General features: G+C 42.7%; 2 protein-coding genes across 2 annotated transcripts in view; both read left to right on the forward strand.

Annotated features, from left to right (window-relative positions):
- The window catches only part of LOC308483159 (tigger transposable element-derived protein 1-like), a gene marked incomplete at its 5' end in the record, with an annotated part of 108,162 nt that extends 82,966 nt beyond the window's left edge, over positions 1–25,196 (forward strand). Inside the window, one exon of the mRNA XM_081016743.1 lies at positions 24,988–25,196. The remainder of the gene's footprint in view (positions 1–24,987) is intronic.
- On the forward strand, positions 1,866–21,761 carry LOC308484446 (phospholipase A2 inhibitor and Ly6/PLAUR domain-containing protein-like). The gene is made up of 5 exons (XM_081019410.1): positions 1,866–2,053; positions 2,606–2,716; positions 9,111–9,257; positions 20,720–20,851; positions 21,341–21,761. Exons 1-5 carry the CDS (start codon positions 2,005–2,007, stop codon positions 21,502–21,504), a joined length of 603 nt encoding a protein of 200 aa, XP_080875536.1. The 5' UTR covers positions 1,866–2,004; the 3' UTR covers positions 21,505–21,761.
- Positions 25,197–27,326: the final 2,130 nt, after the last annotated feature.

Genomic DNA, 27,326 nt, shown 5'->3' on the forward strand with positions numbered 1-27,326 from the left:
CCTCAGGGTTCTGTCCTCTCTGCCATGCTTTTCAACATCTACATGCAACCGCTGGGAGAGATCATCAGGGGGTTTGGGCTGGGTGTTCAACAGTATGCGAATGATACCCATTTCTACGTCTCTTTCAAATCAGAACCAGTGAAGGCAATGAAGGTCCTGTGTGAGTATCTGGAGGTGGTTGGAGGATGGATGGCAGCTAACAGATTGAGGTTGAATCCTTACAAGACAGAAATACTGTTTTGGGGGGACAGGAGGCAGGCTGGTATGGAGGACTCCCTGGTCCTGAATGGGGTTACTGTGCCCCTGAAGGACCAGGTGCGCAGCCTGGGAGTCATTTTGGACTCACAGCTGTCCATGGAGGTGCAGGTTAACTCTGTGTCCAGGGCAGCTGTCTATCAGCTCTACCTGGTACGCAGGCTAAGACGCTACCTGCCCGCGGACTGTCTCGCCAGAGTGGTGCATCTCCCGCTTGGACTACCGCAACGCGCTCTACGTGGGGCTACCTTTGAAGGTGACCGAGAAACTACAACTAATGCAGAATGCGACAGCTAGACTGGTGACTGAGAGCGGCCTCCGAGACCCCAAAACACTGGTCTTGAAAGACCTACACTGGCTCCCATTACATTTCCAAGCACAATTCAAAGTGTTGGTTCTGACCTTTAAAGCCCTAAACGGCCTCGGTCCAGTATACCTGAAGGAGCGTCTCGACCCATATTTTTCTGCCCGGACACTGAGGTACAGTGCTGAGGGCCTTCTGGCGGTTTCCTCACTGCGAGAAGCCAAGCTACAGGGAACCAGACAGAGAGCCTTCTCGGTAGTGGCACCTGCACTGCGGAATGCCCTCCCACCGGATGTCAAAGAGAAAAACAACTACAGTGGTACCTCGGGTTAAGTACTTAATTCATTCCGGAGGTTCATACTTAACCTGAAACTGTTTTTAACCTCAAGCACCACTTTAGCTAATGGGGCCTGCTGTCACTGCTGTGCCGCCGGAGCACGATTTCTGTTCTCATCCTGAAGTAATGTTCTTAACCCAAGGTACTATTTCTGGGTTAGTGGAGGCTGTAACCTGAAGTGTATGTAACCTGAAGCATATGTAACCTGAGGTACCACTGTACCAGACTTTTAGAAGACATCTGAAGGCAGCCCTGTTTAGGGAAGCTTTTAAAGTTTAATAGACAATTGTATTTTAATATTTTGTTGGAAGCCGCCCAGAGTGGCTGGGGAAACCCAGCCAGATGGGCAGGGTATAAATAAATAAATTATGATGATGATGATGATGATGATAATAATAATAATAATAATAATAATAATATGTTTGAGATAACTAAATTCCTGGTATGACTCAGCATTCCTCATTAAAAATATAGCCTTGTATTAGTGGAGTCATGATGCGATTAATGAAGATAGGGAAATTATTTTGCTGTGCATAAACAACATGAGTGGCTATACTATGTAACTAACACCTTTGAAATCTTTGCTCAGTATTTCCAAGATGATGTGTGTTCTAGCCACTTGAACGTAGAAGGAAATATTCTAATAGCAGTCAAACTCCAATTGTCTCAAAGTGGTGTTCATTCAGTGTACTTTCTGAAGAAGAGTGGTTCCGTAAGAGTGGCTCCCATTGTGGTGAAATTGGGGTGGGATAGACTGGAAAGTTATTTGGTGAATTTTCATGGGCTTTCCAAAGGTGATTTAAGGATTTAAAATATATGTTTCTTATCCCTGAGAATGCAAAAGAAGAGGCAGCTGTCAGAATTTCATACAGTTCCCAAAAATGACTTAATGCAATTTCTACTCCATGCTTTGTGTTCCAATATAAAATTACAAGATGTTTGGGAAAGCATGCAATCTCTACTGTCATCATTTCCCACCCCCTCACTGGATCAGTTCTGCCTAGGGCTCCTCTTCTTAGCCTATAAATCCTCCAAGGCAGCCTCTTCCTCCACCAGTTGCCTGCTTCTTTGAACTGAGTTCTCCTCAGCTTTTGATCTCTCCAGCACTATGAAGATCTTCCTGAGTACTTGTCTCTTCTTGGCCATCGTTTCTGAAGGTGAGTAGGAAGCTGCAATCTTGAATTGCTTTTTCAAATGGAGGGGGGGGATATGCAGTGGGCTAGAGAAGGCAAACTGATATTGGCTCTAGGAAGGATAAATGAAGCTAAAACTATTAGAATAGTGGGAATCTGGACTCCAAATTTTGAAAGACAGCTTTGTGGAGTGTAATTCTGTTTCATGAGGTTGGCTTTCTTCACATACAACATGTGTGCTGCCTGTGAAAGTATGCAATGAGACTGCTAAAATCCCATTGTGCACCTCATTGTGTGTTGTGGGGGAGGACATCCCTGCTTTAATGTATGCATTCATAATAGTAAAATGGATGAAGACTGTGTGTCTACATCTTTGTGTCTGGAGATGTTCCTGTGTGTGAGATATGTGTCAGTGTGCATACCTACATCAACCCACCACTACATGTGGATCCTGAGACCAATAAGGTTGCTCATGTCCGGCTTGGAAGATTGTATCCAGGTGGGAATGTAGATTCCATTTCTCAATGCCTGAGGAACTGATGTATTTGGTGCTGAATATTTCTTTTGTCTCTGCAGTGACAGCTGAGACATGTAAAGTAAAGAAACTAAATGACAGTGATTCAAAAGGCACCTGTGAAACTTCCGAAGGTGGCAGTTGCTTTTTTCGTGTTATTGGCAGAAGATTTAGTGAGTATAAATCCTTTCTGTCAGATTAAACCTGAGTGTGTGGGTCCATCATTTGGACCCTGGCATATCCGGGGGGGGGGGGGGACAGAATGCGGATCTCACCCAGTGTTGAGAAATTCCCCCCCCAACAATTAATTAAATATTAGTAATATTAGTAGAATTAAAACTATATAAAATATGTGTAAAATGTATCAATGATTGAAATAAAAGTGGTATCAACCTTTTCAATAAAAACAGTAATTCCTCAAAAGCCTGTTGGGACTAGGTCTTCACCTGCCAGGAGTAGGACAAGAAAGGAGGCTATCTAGCTTCTCCTGGGAGGGATTTCCAGTGTTGGGAAGCAGGCAGTGAGATGGCTCTTTTCCATGTCAATAACTAATAAAGTGTGCAGCCTCCTCCACACCTTTCCATAGGGCAGTCTCTTAGCCTTGGAGAACCACTGGCAACCTTCTTCTGAGCTTTGCCACCTGATTACTGTTAAGACATTATGCATGAATATTTAGGCCTCATCTTTCTCTGGCTTTTGCCTTACAGCTCCATCACCAACTGGTTTTCCCAATGGCCAAATCCTAAGTAACAATACCTCACTGGCAGGTCACTCTCCACTCATTAGTACCCAACATAATCAGAGTCTACTCTTTGTGGGTTCAAACACAAGTGATGCAGTGGTCAAGTGTGTAGCCAGTGATGAATACAAGAAGACATGTGTTCAACCAATGATCAACCAGTCCTCCTGTTGGTTGAAAGACAGTTGGGAATGACCAACATTAGAGTTCACCTATGGCAACATCTAGCAAACCCCAAGAAGCTACTGGTAAGGGTTGCTCTTTTCCCTGATCCCCTGAGCTGGGTGTAGGGACAAAGATTGCAGTCTTTCCAGATGGCATGATGTTTTGGGGGAAAGGGGCTTCCAATCCCATTGTTGGGAAAATTGAAAGGGTTCATAGACTGGAGGTATGTCTCCCAGAAAACCATAGGTCCTAGGCTCAAAAGAATATGGAATAATCCAAATGATACAGTTCCATGAAATTAATATTTTCCCAATCATTCCCCCATTTTTTATTATTATTTTTTTGGAAAGGAATGATTCCATATTCATTTTAAGGCAGAATATTTTATACTCACACAGGTGGAAGTACATACACTACATAACAAATGCCAATCAATATGGGGGAAATACTCAGACTCACTCCCCACATATCCAGTAGTGACATCTCAATATTTTCCAGCTTGCAGCAACCATATGATGGTTGGACAACATGGAATGACTGTGCTACTTATGCCACCCTGAAAAGTATTTTATGGGACCTATGTTTGATTTATGGGTGGTGTTTGCAGTGATTTTATTAAACTCACAATTTAAGATTTTATTTGGGATGAACCCAGGGGCATAACTTGCACACTGTACACAATTTACCCTTCCTTGACTAATGTAATTAGCAAAACCAAGAAATTACCTTGTGTTATGTGGCATCTATTGACAAACCTAGCATAACGCACAACAATATTCAATATTTAACATTTTCTCCCTTTTCACACTCTTGTGGCCTATGAGACACCTGAGCATGCTTATGAACCAAGAGCAGGAATAACATTTAGGTTGACATAAACATCACTAGGACTAAATTAACAACAGCATTTTCTTTATTTTTTCCCTTTGGGGGAGAAAACTGCAATCACTAAGGAATAGAAATCTTTTTAGTTATAAAGTATAAAAAAAATCATGAAACAGCCAGGAACAGAGCCAAGAGGAGCTGAATGTTTGGCTCTCCTATTTCCTAAAAGCAAAATATTTTCATTTTAAGATATAGAAAAAGGGAATAAATGAGGAACCAAAGTATGTATAGAAAAATCCACAGAAATAAGAAAATTAATCTCCCCCCACATTTTGGCACACAGAATGGTACAGTATCATAAACAATTCTCCAGGCTTGGTGTAGGCATGAATAGAAGTGATGACCTCAGGAATTTGGGCACCTTGAAGAGTCAGATACCACAACATAACCAGACATGAATTTATCATGGTCATTTCTTTTACAAAAGTCATCAATATACAGAATCGAGTTGAAGAAAGGAACATCATTAAGATATGGATGAGGTGTGACACTGAATCGGAACCTTGTTTGCTACTTTTACAGGAGCTATTAATCTATAAATCAAATCAGGTTCAGGGTAAAAACAAGAAAAGGAAAATGAACTAAATTTTGTGGGGGGGGGGGAGTTGCAAGAATAGGCTGATCCAGCAAACAGTGGTTACAGTAGTAAAAGCTAACAAAAAATTAAATTAATTTTTATTAGTTTTCAGAATTTTAACAAATCAATCCAGATCATTTAAATTTAATACATTTTTTTTTTTTTACAAAAAAGGTTTCCTGCTCCTTTCACAAACATATGTCCATTGCTTCCTGATATTGCCACATTCATTCTTCTCTTTTAATCACCTCCTTCTATTAGTCGTAATCCATTTCCCTAGCTAACATTCTTGGTTTTTTTTACACACAGCACCATTGATATTTCCCAAACATATAAAATAACCATCTCACATGTGCAGCCTTTTCAGAAGTCTGTTCACAGACTTAGAGTGGAGAGAGATTAATTGCCAACTTTCTCAGTCCATTCCATTCCTTTGAAAACATCCCTTCCGTTTTTCAAGGACGTTCCGAGTTATAAATAACTCCCGAAAAGATGCCTTCTCTGCCATTAAAATCCTGGGGATTGTTTTCCACAGCTCGCAGTTAAAAATCAAAATCATATTTATAAACTCCTGGGAAGTCTAATTACCGTACTTTTCTCTCTATAACACGCAGATTTTTTCTCTTAAAAAGTAAGGGGAAATGTCTGTGCGTGTTATTGAGCGAATGTGTGTTCCCTTGAGCCAACTGGCCTGAGTGCAGGGGCAAAAATCAGACAAAAATCTGATCACGCGTGCGTCAGGGAGGAGGGACGCCTGAAGAGAGGAAGCTGTTGCTTTCCTGCATTCTGCCTCAGTGTCTTAATGCCCACCCCCTTCTGTTTTGGTTGCTGTTTGCTCAAATGGAACAAAGAGCAGGGAAATCCCCTCCCCTCCAGGCAAGCAGAGGGGAACAGAAAGGATCGCGTCCTTCCTTCTAATTCCTCTCTGTGCTCCGGTGCTGCTGTGTCCAGGGAAGCATTTTAGGGACTCGCAAGCAGCTGGAAAACATGCAGGTGGGAGAGAGAGAGAGAGAGAGGGATGGCTTGGGTGGTTGGGTGGGGGAAAATGTTTGCCTTCCTTTCCTCCCTCCTGTTAAATCCCTCTCCTGCATTCTTAGCCAGCTGCTTCTCTGCACACCCCTCTCGTGCTCCTTGTCCCTTCTGTGTTTTTCCTTCCCTCCCCACTTAAAACGTGGTTACAAAGCATGGATCCACATGGATCCTCAGGATCTTTGCATTGGGTCACCCCAAATTCACCATCAGATCACATTACATGTCCATGGCTACAGCCTGCACCAAAAAAATCACCCACCCACTGTTACCTGGGGCTGCAATGGTGCAAAAACGTGGTTACAAAGCATGGATCCACATGGATCCTCAGGATCTTTGCATTGGGTCACCCCAAATTCACCATCAGATCACATGTCTGTGGCCACAGCATGAGGCACAAAAATGATACACCCACTGTTTCATTCAGAATCCCCCCCCCTTGTTTTCCTCCTCTAAAAACGATGTGTGTGTTATGGTCAGGTGCGTGTTATAGAGCGAAAAATACAGTAGCAGTCCTTAGGAAACCACTCTCTCATCCACTCTTTCTTCATCCAGTTCAAAGAAACTGTATATAAAATCCATTCCTCTTCAGTCGAGAGGGGAAGATATATATATCATAGAATCATAGAATCATAGAATCATAGAGTTGGAAGAGACCACAAGGGCCATCGAGTCCAACCCCCTGCCAAGCAGGAAACACCATCAGAGCACTCCTGACATATGGTTGTCAAGCCTCTGCTTAAAGACCTCCAAAGAAGGAGACTCCACCACACTCCTTGGCAGCAAATTCCACTGTCGAACAGCTCTTACTGTCAGGAAGTTCTTCCTAATGTTTAGGTGGAATCTTCTTTCTTGTAGTTTGGATCCATTGCTCCGTGTCCGCTTCTCTGGAGCAGCAGAAAACAACCTTTCTCCCTCCTCTATGTGACATCCTTTTATATATTTGAACATGGCTATCATATCACCCCTTAACCTCCTCTTCTCCAGGCTAAACATGCCCAGCTCCCTTAGCCGTTCCTCATAAGGCATCGTTTCCAGGCCTTTGACCATTTTGGTTGCCCTCCTCTGGACACGTTCCAGTTTGTCAATGTCCTTCTTGAACTGTGGTGCCCAGAACTGGACACAGTACTCCAGGTGAGGTCTGACCAGAGCAGAATACAGTGGCACTATTACTTCCCTTGATCTAGATGCTATACTCCTATTGATGCAGCCCAGAATTGCATTGGCTTTTTTAGCTGCCGCGTCACACTGTTGGCTCATGTCAAGTTTGTGGTCAACCAAGACTCCTAGATCCTTTTCACATGTACTGCTCTCAAGCCAGGTGTCCCCCATCTTGTATTTGTATATATTGTAAAACTCTTAATTGGGCATAAATCATTGGTCCTCTCTGTTCCTCCAGATAACAGATAACCTCTAAATGTCTGCACATTATTCTTTCGTGTTGCAGGAAAGGTCAACGGGGGGGGGGGGGAGCCATTTAGAAACCTTCAGAGTAAACATTGCTTTGCCTCCCCTCCCATTCTGGCTATTGTAAGTCTTTTTGCGCTTGTTGAAAATCTTTACGATAACTTCAGGGCTCAAGTCCAGTCCTTTTGGCAGCTGATTAGTTGCAGCCCTTTACCATATGCCATTACAGGAGTGCCCCATAATTAATGCAATATTCCAAATTCTTGAGGAACTGATCACAGATCATGCCAGAAATGGAGGTTTGTCCATGGCAGGGACACATTTCCCAGGCTGCACCCGCACTGCCTTTCAAGCTGGGAGATATGAGTTTAAGTGACACCGTGGGATACCGTGCACTCCCCAGACCCCTGGGAAGCATTGCCAGGAATTTTACCTCATAAATCCTGGCTTTCCCCTGTCCAGGCAGCTACCCTGCCCTGGAGGGCAGAAGAGCTCAACCACCATGACCATGATGTCAGGCCGGAAACCAAAACCTAATTAGTTTTAATTAGTTTTGCCTTTTGTAATTTTTAAATCATTTTTATTGAAAGTTTTCAGCATAAAATACAATAAAAGCCAAGCTAATCTAAAGAAAAAGGAAGCATAAAAGCAAGAATAAGAAAGGGATAAAATAAAGAGGTGAAGGAACAAGAAATGAAGAAGAAATACAAAGCTCTCTATCACAGTTATCAGATGCCTGACATTTCAAACGAGTTTCTTAGAATGGAGGCTTTCCTCCCAGAAACCTAAAAGGAAAGGATGTAGGCGCCAAGTGAAAAGATAGGCCTGTAATGAAATGCAAATCTGCATAGGCACAGCCTCAAAAATAAGGAGGAGACTGTAAAGAACCACATCCAAATCAATGTTGGGTTTTTTTATACACTTCTAGATTACACGTGATTTCATTTCACCAATCAAAGGATCAAAGGAATCTTAATAGTTGAAACCAGTTCTCTTTCTGTGCATACAATGGCCACAATAGATTCTAACAAGTTGTCCTTTTCACTGTTATGGAAAGCACATCTGCTACATACCATACCCCAAAGTAGCTAGTTCTGTACTCTAAAAGGCAGGCTGATTGGCTCCCTTGTTCTTTTGAGTTTCTCCTTGCACAGGAATGTCTGCAAGAAACCCATCAGACAACCAAACCAAACCCATCCACAGTCATGCTGGGCTGCAAACTGCACTCCTGGAAAGGAGGGATGGAATGGAGATTCTCAAACCAATCAGGAAGAATCTACCCGATCCAGGCCAGCCCACCTCTTGTCAAATAGGCCTGTAATATATAGAAGCAGCACAAAACTCCAGACCCTTTTGGTTACAATCTGACAGCAGCTGAATCTACAAAAATATTTTTCATGAAAAAGGAAAACTTATTCAGACATTTCCCCATAGAAAGATGCATGGAAAAAGATTTATTCCCTTGAGATATGCAGTCAGAAGTTAGATTAAGAGAAGGAGAAAATTAGAGGAAAGAGAAAACTGTATTCTCCACTCTCTAAGAACTATCCTGGAATATTCACATGGTTTGGCAGAGTAATTTATACTGATTCAGGAAGAAACTACTTTAACGATTAGCTTGCTTAATTCAGTACTTGCCAGATTCTTTTTCTTTATTCACCCATTTGCACAACGTATGTTTATAAGGGAGCATCGAAAAAAAATCATTCAGGAGAGTAATGATTTGAATTTTAGCTGATCTAGGTATTCCAATTATCTCTCACAGATGGCTCTGCAAAGCTTGAAACTGAAATGGGATGTACTACAGATTGCACCTCAGGGAACTACATTTTCACTTCAGGAAAAGATCATTTCTTGCGGGATATCAGGTTCTGCTGTCATGCTAAAGCCTGCTACAAGAAATTTTTTCAATGTAAGTATATGCGTGTTTGTCTATATCCTCAAGCATAAATAGTATTGAGGCTTTAAGGGTTTTCCTTGGTTGCCGTTGGAGATCTTTGATGAAGCCCAAGATAGATCACAGCTTCCCTGTAGCTGGTTAGAGGACACCAAAGGTGGTCCCCATGATACCTCATAGTAAGGAAAAATGTAAAGGTAAAGTACCCCTAGACAGTTAAGTCCAGTTGAAATTAACTATGTAGTGCAGCACTCACCTCACTTTTTTAGGCCGAGGGAGCTGACATTTGTCTGCAACAGCTTTCCAGATCATGTGGCCAGCATGACTAAACTGCTTCTGGTGCAATGAGACACTTTGATGGAAGCCTGTAAAGGTGGTGTTTCCCCTTCGCAGTAACACTCCAGCACAGTCAGCTTCGTATTTACAGTCTTTATTACATATATACAAGAAATAGCTACAGTTCAGAATAACACTTCCAAACCCGTTGAGTCAGATTTGGGGAGTGGCTTCCTATGATTCCCATGCCAACAAAGTAGGTGTGGGAATTGCGTGAGACATCTTTGATCCTTGTTTCATTTCCCTCCTTGTCTGTGCTGATTTGAAAGCCCCCTCCCTTCCTGAGTCTGAGCTTCCTTCCGAAGCCTCTGGGTGCTTGCAGGGCGCTTCAGCATCCCTGAGCCCCTGCTCTCCCTGGCGACTCTCCACCCCCTCTTCTGCTACCTCTGTCTCTGGGTGGTTGCAGGGCTCTTCAGCATCCCCGAGCCCCTGTTCTGCCTCTTCTGTCCTTTGCTCCTCCAAATCCTTCTTGACATAATCCTCCATCTCTAAGCCCTCCCCAATCCCCTTCCTCCTCTCTGTCTGCAGGGGGGAGGTCCAAATCTTCCGGTAGCTCTATCTCTTTGTCACTGTCCAAACTACTCTCTGGCTCTGCCCAATTCCTAGGTTTGGGCTTGTGGGGGTGTCTCCTATGAAACTCCCTCTGCAATCGTGGCACATGGACATGCTCCAACAGTTCCCAGGAGTTCTCGGCTGATGAAAAGCCTTTCCAAGCTACAAGGTATTGTAGTTTCCTCCTGTGCCATCTGGAATCTAAGATTTCCTGAACTTCGTACTCCTCTCCTTCTACCAGTGTAGGAGGGGGAGGATGTTCTGTCCTCTCCCCCTGGTACCAGAGTGCTGGAATAAATGGAGACAGCAAAGCCCTGTGGAATACTGGGTGTATCCTCATTGTCTCTGGCAACCAGAGCCTAAAGGACACCTGCACCACCTCAAATGGCCCCAGCCTTCTTGGCTCTAGCTTCTTGCACCTCCCTTTGAATGGCAACCCCTTTGAGGACAACCACACCTTGTCTCCTACCTGGATTTTCTCTCCCTCCTGCCTATGTGCGTCTGAGGTCCTTTTGTAAGCTGCCTTCGATGTTTCCAGGTTTTCTTTCATTATCTTATGCAAGTACTCCATTTCCTCCACAAACTCCTCAGCTGCTGGTACTGACAGCACCTCTTCCCTACCCAGAAAGGCCCTGGGATGCACATCCTAGTTCGCCACAAAAGGTGCCATGTCCATGGATGTGTGCACTGCGTTGTTGTCCGCAAACTCGGCCAGGTTCAACTTCTCTACCCAATCGTCTTGCTGGTAGCATGTATAGCACCTCAAGTATTGTTGCAAGGTGGCATTGGTCCTCTCTGACCTCCACCCCTAACAACTGCATTAACTTCCTCCAGAAATGCAAAGAAAACTGACTTCCGCGATCCGTGATTAGCCTTAATGGCATACAGTGCAACTTAAACACATGATCCACGAACGACCCTGCTGTCTCCTGTGCGGAAGGTATCTTAGAGCAAGGTACAAAATGTGCCATCTTTTTCAGCACATCTACCACCACCCAAATAACTATTTTTTTCTGTGACACTGGCAGGTCGGTAATAAAATCCATGGACACCACTTCCCACAGTTTACTTGGGGTGGGTAACAGTTGTAACAGCCCAGCTGGGGCTGTCCTTTGCCCTTTGGCTCTCTGACGGACTTTGCACCCCCTCATGTATTCTGCGGTATCCTCCTTAATCTTGGGCCACCAGAATTCCCTAGTGACTAGGTATATGGTCTTGCTGTGACCAAAATGCCCTGCAGTGGGGCTATCATGATGCTGCCTGAGAACTTTGGCTCGTAGCTCATCTCCTGGTATATACTGCGCCCCCTTGTAATAGAGAAAGCCTCCTCTCTCTTCGAAACCACCTTCTCTACTTCTCCATTGGCTCAGTTCAGCTAACTTCTTCCTTGCATACCCATCATCAGCAGTTAACGTCTGTAGCTCCCTATCATTTACTACCGTTGCTGCACACTGCCACTGCTCTGATTCAAACGTGTGCTTTACTGTTGGAGGCGACTGCTCCTCCAAATACTCCGGCTTTCTCAACAGCACATGTGCCCGAGCATTTTGCTCTTCTGGCACATACTCTAGCTTAAAATTGAACCCAGCAAAGAATTCTGCCCACCTGATTTGCCTTTGGTTTAACTGCCGAGCTGTTTTCCAGTATTCCAGATTCTTATGGTCTGTGTGAACCTTTAACTGCCATTGCACACCTGCCAAAAATGCTTCCAATTTTTGAGCGCTTCAACTATCGCTAACAGTTTGCGGTCCCAAATCATGCAATTCTGTTCAAAGCGGTTTAACTTCCTAGAGTGAAAGGTGCATGGTCTCCAGTTTCCTTCCCTATCCTGCTGCAGTAACAGCGCCCCTATGGCCTGATTTGATGCATCTGTTTCTATTCTCCCTGACAAAGCCAGAAGGCATGGAAAAACTGTTTACCTAGAAATAACTCCACTTCTGGAACACCAGCTACATTGTGGCATCCTGGCCCTTCTAATATGGTGTTGGTACAGTTTTTTCTGAGGGGATGCAGGGGTACACATACTTAAGCAAGTGTTAAGAAACTTAATACATGAAGATCAGACAGGAGTTCTTCCAACAAGAGAATTAAAAGATAAAGGTAGAATTGTATGGAATGCTATTTGAAAAAGAAAAAGTGATTAGCAATTAGCTATGGTTTTAGATGCAGAGAAAGGATTTGATAATATTTCTTAATATTTCTCCAGCACAGTCAGCTTCGTATTTACAGTCTTTATTACATATATACAAGAAATAGCTACAGTTCAGAATAACACTTCCAAACCCGTTGAGTCAGATTTGGGGAGTGGCTTCCTATGATTCCCATGCCAACAAAGTAGGTGTGGGAATTGCGTGAGACATCTTTGATCCTTGTTTCATTTCCCTCCTTGTCTGTGCTGATTTGAAAGCCCCCTCCCTTCCTGAGTCTGAGCTTCCTTCCGAAGCCTCTGGGTGCTTGCAGGGCGCTTCAGCATCCCTGAGCCCCTGCTCTCCCTGGCGACTCTCCACCCCCTCTTCTGCTACCTCTGTCTCTGGGTGGTTGCAGGGCTCTTCAGCATCCCCGAGCCCCTGTTCTGCCTCTTCTGTCCTTTGCTCCTCCAAATCCTTCTTGACATAATCCTCCATCTCTAAGCCCTCCCCAATCCCCTTCCTCCTCTCTGTCTGCAGGGGGGAGGTCCAAATCTTCCGGTAGCTCTATCTCTTTGTCACTGTCCAAACTACTCTCTGGCTCTGCCCAATTCCTAGGTTTGGGCTTGTGGGGGTGTCTCCTATGAAACTCCCTCTGCAATCGTGGCACATGGACATGCTCCAACAGTTCCCAGGAGTTCTCGGCTGATGAAAAGCCTTTCCAAGCTACAAGGTATTGTAGTTTCCTCCTGTGCCATCTGGAATCTAAGATTTCCTGAACTTCGTACTCCTCTCCTTCTACCAGTGTAGGAGGGGGAGGATGTTCTGTCCTCTCCCCCTGGTACCAGAGTGCTGGAATAAATGGAGACAGCAAAGCCCTGTGGAATACTGGGTGTATCCTCATTGTCTCTGGCAACCAGAGCCTAAAGGACACCTGCACCACCTCAAATGGCCCCAGCCTTCTTGGCTCTAGCTTCTTGCACCTCCCTTTGAATGGCAACCCCTTTGAGGACAACCACACCTTGTCTCCTACCTGGATTTTCTCTCCCTCCTGCCTATGTGCGTCTGAGGTCCTTTTGTAAGCTGCCTTCGATGTTTCCAGGTTTTCTTTCATTATCTTATGCAAGTACTCCATTTCCTCCACAAACTCCTCAGCTGCTGGTACTGACAGCACCTCTTCCCTACCCAGAAAGGCCCTGGGATGCACATCCTAGTTCGCCACAAAAGGTGCCATGTCCATGGATGTGTGCACTGCGTTGTTGTCCGCAAACTCGGCCAGGTTCAACTTCTCTACCCAATCGTCTTGCTGGTAGCATGTATAGCACCTCAAGTATTGTTGCAAGGTGGCATTGGTCCTCTCTGACCTCCACCCCTAACAACTGCATTAACTTCCTCCAGAAATGCAAAGAAAACTGACTTCCGCGATCCGTGATTAGCCTTAATGGCATACAGTGCAACTTAAACACATGATCCACGAACGACCCTGCTGTCTCCTGTGCGGAAGGTATCTTAGAGCAAGGTACAAAATGTGCCATCTTTTTCAGCACATCTACCACCACCCAAATAACTATTTTTTTCTGTGACACTGGCAGGTCGGTAATAAAATCCATGGACACCACTTCCCACAGTTTACTTGGGGTGGGTAACAGTTGTAACAGCCCAGCTGGGGCTGTCCTTTGCCCTTTGGCTCTCTGACGGACTTTGCACCCCCTCATGTATTCTGCGGTATCCTCCTTAATCTTGGGCCACCAGAATTCCCTAGTGACTAGGTATATGGTCTTGCTGTGACCAAAATGCCCTGCAGTGGGGCTATCATGATGCTGCCTGAGAACTTTGGCTCGTAGCTCATCTCCTGGTATATACTGCGCCCCCTTGTAATAGAGAAAGCCTCCTCTCTCTTCGAAACCACCTTCTCTACTTCTCCATTGGCTCAGTTCAGCTAACTTCTTCCTTGCATACCCATCATCAGCAGTTAACGTCTGTAGCTCCCTATCATTTACTACCGTTGCTGCACACTGCCACTGCTCTGATTCAAACGTGTGCTTTACTGTTGGAGGCGACTGCTCCTCCAAATACTCCGGCTTTCTCAACAGCACATGTGCCCGAGCATTTTGCTCTTCTGGCACATACTCTAGCTTAAAATTGAACCCAGCAAAGAATTCTGCCCACCTGATTTGCCTTTGGTTTAACTGCCGAGCTGTTTTCCAGTATTCCAGATTCTTATGGTCTGTGTGAACCTTTAACTGCCATTGCACACCTGCCAAAAATGCTTCCAATTTTTGAGCGCTTCAACTATCGCTAACAGTTTGCGGTCCCAAATCATGCAATTCTGTTCAAAGCGGTTTAACTTCCTAGAGTGAAAGGTGCATGGTCTCCAGTTTCCTTCCCTATCCTGCTGCAGTAACAGCGCCCCTATGGCCTGATTTGATGCATCTGTTTCTATTCTCCCTGACAAAGCCAGAAGGCATGGAAAAACTGTTTACCTAGAAATAACTCCACTTCTGGAACACCAGCTACATTGTGGCATCCTGGCCCTTCTAATATGGTGTTGGTACAGTTTTTTCTGAGGGGATGCAGGGGTACACATACTTAAGCAAGTGTTAAGAAACTTAATACATGAAGATCAGACAGGAGTTCTTCCAACAAGAGAATTAAAAGATAAAGGTAGAATTGTATGGAATGCTATTTGAAAAAGAAAAAGTGATTAGCAATTAGCTATGGTTTTAGATGCAGAGAAAGGATTTGATAATATTTCTTGATGTTTTAGGGGGAAATTACTGGTTATAATGTGGTTTGGGGATAGATTTGTGAGAGGAATAAAGGCATTATATATAAGGAGCAATTTGCAAACATAATAGTATCTATCAGAAAAATGCATTATTGTTAAGGGAACAAAACAAGGCTGCTTTCAATGTTAATGCTTATTATAGGGTAAGAAGTGGTGTGTAGGGATATTAGAGAAAATAATGATATATGAAGCCTCCAAGTGGGCCTTCAAACTTACAAACTGAGGGCATTTGCAGTTGTGGTATTGTTCCTGGAAAACCTGATGGAAAGTGTGGTTAAGGTATTGGATGTAATAAAGCAGTTTGGTAATTTAGCAGGAATTTTATATAACTAAGAATAAGACTAAAATGTTAACAAAAAATATAAACCGGCAAGGTAAAGAGAAGCTGTAAGAAATAACTATATTAAGATAGAAAAGAAGGTGATATATTTGGATATCTGGATAACAAATATGAATGCAAATCTGTTTCAAAATTATTCCCTGAATGTGTGGAGTAAGATTAAACAAGAAATAGGAAGATGGAGTAGAATGAAACTTTCTCTTTTGGGAAGAATCTGTTGGGATACTGCCAGGGAGACAAAGTCCATCATGGCCCCCAAGCCGTGACAAACACACACGGATCAGCTTTGCCCTGGTGAAAACCTAGAGAAAGCAATGTCTCAGTGAGTTTTGTGTTCCAACACCTGGCACTCTGCTTGAGACCATATAAGGATTTCTGCAGTTTACAGACCATTCCCTTCTGTATCTGCATTCCATCAGGTGGAAGCATAAACAGCTCCTCCCCCAAAATTCCGTACAAAAAAAGCTGTATTAATGTCATGATGGGAAACATGCAGTTTCTCCTCCGCAGCGATCTTGAGCATCAGCCGAATGCTCTCATATTTGACTGTGGGAGAGTAGGTCTCGTGGTAATCCTGTCCTGGTACCTCTGGCAACCAATCTGGTACACCAAACATCTGGCAACCAATCTGGCTTTGTGTCTAACTACCTTGCCATTCTGGTCTGTCTTGGCCTTGAAGACCCATTTGCTGCCAACCAGTCTCATTCCTGGGACTACCGGTACCAACTCCCAAGTTTGGTTCCTATTCAAGGAATCAACTTCAGCCTTCATGGCATTTAGCCAAGGCTCAGCATCTTTAGAGGTTAACTCCTGAACCTCTTTGAAGCTTGAAGGTTCCCACACCTTCTCTGAGCTACTAAGAACAGCAGTTGCTGTCTTAGCAAACTCATCAGCAAATCTCTTTGGAGGTCTGCCTTTGGTCGCCCTTTCAGATCTGCGTACTAGACGCAAGTCTCCTGGACTCATCTCCTCCTTCTTAGGAGAAAAGTGACCAATGGTGAACAGTGGTTCTTCCAGTTCATTGTCAAACATATCAGATGGTCTGACTGAGGCCTTTGCGCTCTTGTAGTCTGCTGTGTCATCACTGTCGCTGACACCAGCAGCAGCGCCGCCCACTGAACTGGAATCCGAACTCTGATCATCATCATCATCCTCAGCTTCCTCAGCTTCCTCAACATTATCTGCTTTCTTCACATCACCTTCATCCTCCTCTGGGTAACTCTGGAAAATTCCCACATTTCCCCCCCACTTAGGATTGTACTCAACACTCTTTGTGAACTTAATGGACTTAGAGTCAGTCATCCATACCCTGTATGCACCTTTTTCGTACCCCATGAACAAACCATGTGCTTCCCAAGCTTGTTGCTCTGTGGGGTGTGTACCCACATGTCAGAACCAAAGATTCTCATGTGCTTGATGTTGGGTTTCTTACCAAACATCTTCTCATAGGGGGTACAACCAATAGGTGATGACAATCTGCGATTAAAAGTGTAAACAAAAGTCAACAGAGCCTCCCCCCAATACTTATCAGGGAAATTGGCATCATGAAACAATGTTTTCATTCCTTGCAGCAACGTTTGATTTGCTTGCTCCGCAAGTCCATTCATCCATGGCGATCTGGTCTTTGACAAATCATGCTGGATTCCCTTCTCAGTCAGTAAAGCTTCAAACTGCTGAGAAGTGAATTCCCCACCCTGATCAGTAAAGAGACAGCTGATACGTTTACTGTGAACATTCTCCAACCAAACACAGAATGCCTTGAACCTAGGAAACGCTTGCAATTTCTGCTCGAGCATAAACACATGAATGTACCTGGAAAAAGAATCAATTAGAACCATGAAGTACCTTGCTCCTCCCACAGAGGGCGCAAGCGGACCAACCAGGTCTGCGTGGACTAGCTGGTAGGGTTTGGAAGCCTGCCTGCTAGACTCCTTGCCTTTTGGAGCAACCTTCACCTTGTTCTCTGCACAAGATACACATTTCATGTGAAACTTACAGGGTTTGATGTTCAAACCCTCAACCAACTTAGGCATCTTGGCCAGCGCCTGCCAAGACATGTGACAAAATCTTCTGTGTGCATCATGAATGCATCCTGCATGAAGAACTTTGTTAGTTTGTGCAACACACCAAGAATCAACATTAGACACAACAGCACCATCGTCATCATAAGTTATACAGAACAATCCATCTATAAACTTTGCATGCAAAATGTCCTCTTTGCCTTTCCTGATGACACAGACGCTCCTCTTGAAGGAAATCTCAAAGCCATGCCCAGTCAACTGTGAGACACTGAGCAAAACGTCTGCAGCGCCTGGAACATATAGTACTTCTTTGATGGTAGTGTGCAGACTTGCCAGTTTCACAGTCCCTTCTCCTGCAATTTGTAACGTCTTTCCGTCAGCCAGGTGGATCACACCTTCTTGAGGTTTGAAGGAGATAAAGAGATGCCAGTCTTTTGTTACATGGCGGGTGCATCCAGAATCAATAATAAATCGGGCCTTGGCTTTTGGAGCAGCTTTTCCAGCAAGCAAAACCTTGTTTTCCACCAGCGTGGGCTTTTGCTGCTTGCCCCCCTGCTCCTGGCCATCAAACTTGCCTTTAGCCTTTGGTGAAGCTGTGCCAGAAAACAAAGCCTTTTTTTCCACTGGCGTGGGCTCTTCACCCCCCTTCTGCTTCAGGCCATCTGCAGGCATCTGCCTCTGTTTACCTCTGGCCTTCCGGCCTCTGCAAAGGCGATGACCTTGGTTCTCACGAGAAACAGAGTTCTCAGCTGCCGACTCCTTGGCTCCCCCTGGAGGCTGGAATGCTGCCTGGGATGACATCACAGTCAGCTCCCCCTGCAGCTTGCAACTGGTGCCCTCAGCATCCCTGCATTCACTCGCATTCTGGGAAACAGCCAGGACCTCCGATGCAGTCAAACTCTGGGCTGGGATGATTGGCAGATGGGCTACTTTCAAAGCATTCCACATCTTACGTGCAGTTGCGTTGCCAGCTAACGTTTCTCTCCTCCAGAGAGACGGACAAGACTATTACGACCATGGCCTTCGAATTTTCGGCCCTCCATCTATCTGTCAGAGGAACTGGGGGGGCTTCAGACACAGTATGCCACACTCCAAACTGACGCAGCAAACTCTCACACCACACAGCCCAGCTCTCATAATTGTGCCCATTTAACTTTGGGCACTCAGCAGCTTCTGAGGAGTGTAAAAGATCCATCTCAGCTATTCACTTGAGCCAGGAGCCCTATTCACTTCAGAGACTCCTTATCTTGGCACCCATAAATCACGAATCCTCTGGCGCAGCTTCCAGACCAATTAGGCCAGCCGGACATAAAAGAGACTTTGCCGCGGCAACGAAAAGCCTCACTTTTGCTTTTCCTCCACATACCTCTCAGCAGTCTGTCGCAGTCTTACTCTCCTGTAAGTGCCGTGAATCTGGGCCCAAAACCTGTTGTTGGGATACTGCCAGGGAGACAAAGTCCATCATGGCCCCCAAGCTGTGTCCGGTCCATCGATCTCCCGTAGACACGCAGTATCAGCAATTAGCAACATGAGCTCCAGAAATAGCCTGCCACATTCTAGAGCCGATGCACGCTCTCTATCAGCAGATAATGCACAGCAGAAGTTGCACGCAGGAGAGCATTATTTACAAGTTTTATTCAGCGTTGATCAGAGCAAAGAAAAACATGACTGCCTGCTTCAGTGTCTCCAGACACACAGAGAGAAAACGAAAGACACAACAGAAACATCCTGTGAAACAGGAAATACGCAGACTCTGACTCACAAAGCCTGCTCCCTTTTAAGGTGGAACGGAAATATCCTAACAGAATCTTGGTGATAAAAATGAATATTTTGCCTAAGATGTCATTTCTACTTCACACAATTCTGGTAATAAGTAACATGGACTTCTTCAAGCAATGGAAAAAAGAATTATCGAAATTCATCTGGCAGGGGGAAAGACCAAGGATCAAATTTAAAATACTAACAGATGTTAAGGAAAGAGATAGATTCTCATTGCCAGATTTAAAATTATATTATGAAGCAGCCTGTCTGATTTGGTTAAAGGAATGGATATCTTTACAGAATACAAATTTGTTAGATTTGGAAGGATATGGAAATCGGTATGGGTGGTATGTTCACCTGTGGTATGATAAGATAAAGGCACATTGAGAATTTTTAAATAATTGTATAAGGAGAAGTTTGTATAATGTGTGGACCTGATATCAAGACTTACATGAAAGGAAAACATATTGTGTTTTTTAGGAAATGCAGGTTTGGAAAAGTTAGAAGAAAATGGAGATGGGTGATACCCAAGCTCACATTTCTTCTGACTTTTCCAATATTTTCAAATTAATGCGTATTTTTGAAAACATGTATTAAAAGGTCTTATGGATCGAATTTCTGATGTTGAAAAAGTTCTGCTTTAAGGAAAAGAAAAAATGATTTAAAATGTATGAAATGTTACTAGAATGGACAACAAAAGATGAGCTGGTTAAATCTGCAATCATGCAATGGGCTAAAGATCTAGCACATAATATAGAAATGGATGCATGGGAAAGGTTGGAAAAAATTGATATGAAATGTACTGCCTATTATACTCTCAAAGGAAATTACATGGAAATAATGTATAAATGGTATTTATCAAATTGGCTAATAGTTGTAAATAATTGTTGGAAGTATAAATGGGTACATGGAACTTTCGTTTATAAGTGGTTTATAAGACAGTGAAGTTTTTTTTGGAAAATGACATATGATGAGATAAAAAAGATGTCTGAAGTGATTATATACAAAAACAAAATCTCCTGGAGATTATGGGGAAAGAAGTTCAAAAAAATAAGATTAATTTGTTTCTGTATGTAACACCAGGGGTTAGGATTCTCTATGCACAAAAATGGAAGGAAGTAGAAGTTACCACCAAAGAAGAATGGATAAGTAAGGTGATGGATTATGCAGAATTGGCAAATTAACAGGCAAAATAAGAGAATCTAAGAATGATTGCTTTGTGGAAGAATGGAACCCCGTTTAAGACTATTTAAGGAATTATTGTAGGATGAACTCACGAGCAGGATTTGAAACATGAGCAGCATAAGAAATTAAAGAATAAAGTATTGATGTGTTCGTATATACGATAGAAGGTATTGTGCAGCAGAGGGAAAGAAGTAAAAACACCATGGAAAATGGGGTGGGGAGTCTGAAAAATTGATTATGCATTGATGCATAGATATCAATTTTTTGAAAAGGTAATAAGAAATTATTACACTGCAACAAAAGGAAGGTAGGGAGGGTGGAGAAATGGACCGAAACTGTGTGTTGATTTTAGTGGTTGTTTTCCACAGTGCAACAACCTAAGTTAAATGGGCAGGAGTGTCCGACCTGTTTTCCTTCTTTCTCAAAAGCCTGTAAGGGCTCAGAGACCATCAAGTGTTATGATGATCAGACCCAGTGCATAGAGTTTGTTCTTGATCATGGTAAGTAGCACAGCCAGCCAATGAGGTGGAGACAGGGTGGTGGGCTGCTCTCTTCCTCTGTTGGTGGCTTTCTGCCAGAAAATACACTATGTGTTGGTAGGGTGAAATTATCTTTTTCTGAAAATATAACTGCGTTAAATTATCTTTGTTCTGCATATATATAGATGAGACACCATATTTTTGGGGTAGGGGTAAGAGAAAGGAAGCAAAATAATCTGTTTGTTTAATCATGTGTAAAACTGCCTTTCCACCAATCTGGAAAGCAATATTGATAAAGATGGGTCCCTGTAACATAATAAAAAATGGATATTTCTTTTTCTAAATTTTAAACATTGTGTCAAATTGATCTCATGTATGATTCTGAGATGCCTTCTATACTTGCTCAATACACTTCACAAAAATTAAAATGCTCCTATTCTCTCTTCTGCACACAAACTCACCTGTTACTACCCAGGAACTCATGTGAAAATGTCTCTTTTTCTTTACTAGATAACAGTACAATTCCTGAAAAGGATTTCCACGGCTGTGCATCACCAACCTTTTGTGCAATGGCCAAGAATTCAATGCATATTTATGCCTTTTCAGGCACTATAACCAAAGCACGATGCAGTGATACTCTGCCTCTCCTAGAGCAGCTGAACTTTGAAGGGTAGTTAGGAGAGAACAATGTCTTCTTCCTTTTGGTTCCCACTGTTTTTTGCAGCAGTGGAGGTAGAGGTTGCTTGCCTGGTGGTGGGAGAGGAAGAGCTACTGCATAGGACTCCTGAATCCTCTATTTGGCTTTTAATGGAGGGTGAAAGGGATTCAGGGATGCAGGGAATAGATAAGTAGGAATGTGGGGCTTGAGGGCTCTATCTCATGATAATATGGTATAGGGTTAAATTTATCTTTGTTCATAATCAAAATAAATTGGTGTGGCAAATAAAAACTGTGTTTTGTGTCTGTATTCATCAAATTAAGAATATTTGTTAGCTGCAGTGGCAAAGAGGAGTGTTTTTAAAAGGAACAAATGGGTAATGATTAGTTATTTTATTGATTTATGAAATGTTTATACCACTCTATATTTCAAAGAAATATTTGAGTGGTTTACAATATCATAAGGGCATCACAAAAGATCAAACAAATACAGTAAAAAGGTTCCCACCCAACTTATCAAGAGGAAAGATTGTTGAAAGCTCTAAAATGCAGTCCACTGAGGGTATTTGTAGCTGCTTTTTTTGGAGATTTGCACCCAGTGCAGCCTACTACTGTTTAGCAGAGTTCTGGAGAGCCAGCGAGAGATTCAGGAGTTAGGAACATAAGAGGATTTTTGCTGGATTGCATCAAAGGCTCCTCTAGTTCAGCATTCTGCTCCCAGAGCGCCTAACAACAGAAAAGAAGACATGAGCCCAATAGTCCTCTTTCACCTGGGATCGCCACTAACTAGTTTAAAGAGTGGTGGAAGCTGGTCACCATGTGTGGCATAACCCTCCCACTGAAAATGTCAAGCAATTAACAAGAGGCACTCCCAGAAATCCCAAATCTACACACTATGTTTCCATTTCTGGCAATCCCTTATTTTCTGGCCGACCAACTTTTTGCAATGCAGGAATCTTTAGCCCAACATGGGGTTCGTACCCACAAACCAGTCTCATGCTCTGCCAAGTGAGCTATCCCACTGCTTGAGCATTTCCTCCTGGTCTAGTGCAAAACGGCAGTATTTCAAGTGCAGAAATCTTTTAATAAATGTATTGCAATTAGGGAAGCATGGGGGGGGGGGGGAGAAAGCCCCAGATTAATAAATGCAACTAAGTGTTAGTTTCTGATTGCCACTGAGCAGTGCTTTAGAGTCACAAGGCTCTGTTTCGATTCCACACATTCCATACTGTTGGAAGTCACACGGGAGACAGGAGATGGATGTGACGTTAGTGGTTTCCTGTTCCTTTGTTCGTTTCAGTTGCTCTCTGCTTTCATTGAGAGAGGATGTATTTTTCTTTGCTGTCTGCGTAGAAGATAATAAAACTCTTTAGCCATGTGGCTCATACTATCTCATCCTTCCGCATGCTGCTGGAAACTCTGCTGAATGGGGGAACATGCCTTGGAGCCTTATCAGAGGCTCAGGTTGTTAATTATAGTCGGCAGGGTGATTCCAGAGGCTCGGCCGGAGGAAATGAGCTTTATCAGCTCGGTCGTAGCGGAGATCCCGACACTAAGTGTGTGTATGAGTGTGTGTGTGTTTGTACACAAACACATTAAACAATAAATACAACTTTATAAAAACAAACATTAAAATACAACATACATACATACATACCCTCCAACATTTCTCCATACAGCAGTCTTGAAAAAGGCAAATTCCACACCTAGGCTCATCAGGAAAGGAATTGAATATAAAAATGTCAATATCATTGAGACCAGTGTAGAAATATATGCTGTGACCATACTTGCATTATTGTGTACATTCACCTCAACTCAAAAAGGGTATTGTAGGTATGGGTGCTATATACTCTGAACAAAAAGCTAAGCTGATTGTAAATAATGTGATAACTGAAGAATTTAAAATAGAAAAAGGGACACGACAGGGGTGCCCAATTTCCCCATTACTTTTTATTTCTGTTCTGGAGGTGTTGCTAAATATGATTAGAGATGACCAGCAGGTTAAAGGTGTACAGGTCGGAGCTAAACATTATAAGTTAAGGGCCTTTGCAGATGATTTAGTACTTACTTTACAAGAGCCAGATACTAGTACAAAAAGGGTGTTGGAGTTAATTCAAGAATTTGGTCAAGTAGCCGGATTTAAACTGAACAAACAAAAGACTAAAGTTTTGGGAAAAAAATTAACAGTCATGGAGAGGGAGAAGTTCCAGAATGAAACAGGTTTGACAGTGGTTAAGAAGGTGAAATACCTAGGGGTTCATTTGACATCTAAGAATTTGAACTTGTATAAAGACAACTATGAAAAATGTTGGTCAGAAATTTAAAAAGATCTAGAAATATGGTCAAATCTGAAATTGTCAATGTTAGGCCGAATTGCAGTTATTAAGATGAATGTATTGCCCAGAATGTTATTTTTGTTTCAAACATTGCAAATTCTTGACAAGATGGATTGTTTCAAGAGGTGGCAGAAGGACATTTCGAAATTTGTCTGGCAGGGCAAAAAGCCCAGAATAAAATTTAAAATACTGACGGATGCAAAAGAAAGAGGGGGATTTGCCCTGCCGGATTTAAAATTGTACTATGAAGCAGCAGCGTTTTGCTGAAAGAGTGGATGCTCCTCGAGAATACAGATATCTTGGATTTAGAAGGTTTCAATAATACATTTGGTTGGCATGCATATCTATGGTATGATAAAATTAAGGTGCATAGGGCCTTTAAAAATCATATTGTCAGAAAAGCTTTATACAATGTTTGGATAAGATATAAAGATCTGTTGGAAAACAAAACCCCTAGATGGTTGTCACCCTTGGAGGCTAAGGCGTTGAAAAAGCTTAATATGGAAGCCGAATGGCCAAAGTATTGGGAAATTCTGGAACAAGATGGAGATAAGTTGAAGTTACAGAGTCATGAGAAATTGAAACCCAAAGTACGAGACTGGCTCCATTATTATCAAATAATGGAGGTGTATAAACAAGATAGGAAAATTGGCTTCCAGGTGGAGAAATCAAAATTAGAAACTGAACTGTTAGAACCCAATACTAAGAATTTGTCAAGAATGTATAATTTGCTGCTGAAATGGAATACACAAGATGAAACAGTTAAATCAGCTATGATTAAGTGGGCACAGGACATTGGTCATAACATTATGTTTGCTGACTGGGAATGGTTGTGGAACACCGGGATAAAATTTACGGCATGTAATGCCTTAAAGGAAAATATTATGAAAATGATTTATAGGTGGTACACGACCCCAGTCAAGCTAGCAAAAATTTATCATTTGCCTGACAATAAATGTTGGAAATGTAAAGAAACTGAAGGTACTTTCTATCACCTTTGGTGGACGTGCCCAAAGATTAAGGCTTTTTGGGAGATGATATATAATGAAATGAAAAAGGTACTTAAATGTACCTTCCCTAAGAAACCAGAGGCCTTTCTCTTGGGCATTGTCGGCCAATTGGTGTTAAAGAAAGATAGAACTTTCTTTATGTATGCTACGACAGCAGCAAGGATACTCATCGCAAAGTATTGGAAGACACAAGATCTACCCACCCTGGAAGAATGGCAGATGAAAGTGATGGACTATATGACACTGGCTGAGATGACTGGCAGAATCCGTGATCAGGGGAAAGTGACGGCGGAAGAAGATTGGAAGAAATTTAAAATCTATCTTAAGAACTATTATAAAATGGATGAATGTTAAAATGTCGAGGTTTTGAGAAAGAAAAGGGGATTACAGCGATATAAGATTAAGTGGAAGAAAAGATTAAGAAGACATATATTTGATAAAAATATTTAGAAGTTGCTGAAACAACTTTGGAAATTGGGATGCAGGAAGGGGAGGTATGGGGGAGTCCGAGAAGTGAGGGATATGAAAAAAAGGTTATGAAATTATACATGTTTGTATGTCTTTTTATTTGTTTGTATTGTTTAAAAAATTTTGTAAAACCAATAAAAAATTTATAAAAAAACAAACAAACAAAAAGGGTATTGTAAATTTAGAAAAGTTGCAGAAAAGGGGAATCATGATGCTGAAGGGGATGGAATAACGCCCACACAAAGAAAGGTTACAAGATGTGAGACATTTTTTTACAGGAAAGACAAAAGAGAGAGATGGGAAACGTATTTAAGATTATGCATGCAGAGTTTGGGTGTAATCTTCGACACCTCCCTTTCCATGGAGGTGCAGATTGCAGCTATAACAAAGGCGGCATTTTTTCATCTCCGCCAAGCTAAGCAGTTGGCTCCTTACCTCTCTCGCCCTGACCTAGCCACTGTGATCCACGCGACGGTCACCTCCAGACTGGATTATTGTAACGTGCTCTATGTGGGGCCCTTGAGACTGACTCAGAAACTCCAGTGGGTGCAGAATGCCGCAGCGAGACTCCTTACAGGGTCCTCACTGCGAGATCACATTCACCCGGTGCTATACCAGCTGCACTGACTCCCGGTGGAGTACAGGATCAGGTTTAAAGTGCTGGTTTTAACCTTTAAAGCCCTGCATGCCCTAGGACCCTCGTACCTACGGGACCGCCTCTCCTGGAATGTCCCACAGAGGAACTTATGGTCTTCAAACAAAAACCTCTTGGAGGTCCCAGGCCACAGAGAGGTTAGGCTAGCCTCAACCAGAGCCAGGGCTTTTTCGGCTCTGGCTCCGATCTGGTGGAACACTCTGCCACAAGAGATTAGGGTCCTGCGGAACTTGACATCTTTCCGCAGGGCCTGCAAGACAGAGCTGTTCCACCAAGCCTTTGGCCAGGGCACAGCCTGACTCCCTCCTTTGGCAATCTTCACAGAACTCTAGCCCGATGGTTGCCATCAATTTGATTTGAAGTAATTTTTTAATGAAATGATTTTAGAATGTTGTATTATTTTATTGTTGTTAGCCGCCCTGAGCCCAGCTTCAGCTGGTGAGGGCGGGATATAAATAAAAAAATATTATTATTATTATTACATAGGCAATATCAGTGAAAAAAATAAATATGGCTACGTATAGAAAGTTGTTAACAGAAATAGGAAACAAATTAAAATTGAAATAATTTAATGAAATTAGGGAGAAAGTAACAAAGTGGCAGCAATATTTTCAGTTAAATGAAACATTTAAGAATGATAAAAAGAAAGGATTTCAGTATGAAATTTCAACTTTTCAGAGAGAAATAATAGAAAATGATAGGAAATTAATATTGAAAATGTACAATCTGTTGCTAGAATGGGAAACAAAAGATGAAGAGGTTAAATCAATCATGATTAAATGGGCACAAGATGTGGGACACAATATACAGATGGAGGAATGGGGGAAAACTGGGGAAGAATGAGATAAAATTTACGGCATGTCTAGTGATGAAAGAAAATTATATGAAAATTATAGATAGATGGTATCTAACTCCAGTAAAATTAGCAAAAATGTACAAAAATAAAGAAAGTAAATGTTGGAAATGTGAATTAGCAGAAGGGACATTTTCCTATATGTGATGGGATTACAAAATTGTAAAGAAATATTGTTGTTGTTGTTTAGTCATTTAGTTGTGTCCGACTCTTCGTGACCCCATGGACCAGAGCATGCCAGACACTCCTGTCTTCCACTGCCTCCCGCACTTTGGTCAGACTCATGTTTGTAGCTTCAAGAACACTGTCCAACCATCTCGTCCTCTGTCGTCTCCTTCTCCTTGTTCCCTCCATCTTTCCCAACATCAGGGTCTTTTCCAGGGAGTCTTCTCTTCTCATGAGGTGGCCAAAGTATTGGAGCCTCAGCTTCAGGATCTGTCCTTCCAGTGAGCACTCAGGGCTGATTTCCTTAAGAATGGATACGTTTGATCTTCTTGCAGTCCATGGGACTCTCAAG

The sequence above is a fragment of the Podarcis pityusensis genome (genome assembly GCF_964106645.2).
Source record: "Podarcis pityusensis genome assembly, chromosome: 8".
NCBI classification, from domain to species: Eukaryota; Metazoa; Chordata; class Lepidosauria; order Squamata; family Lacertidae; genus Podarcis; species Podarcis pityusensis.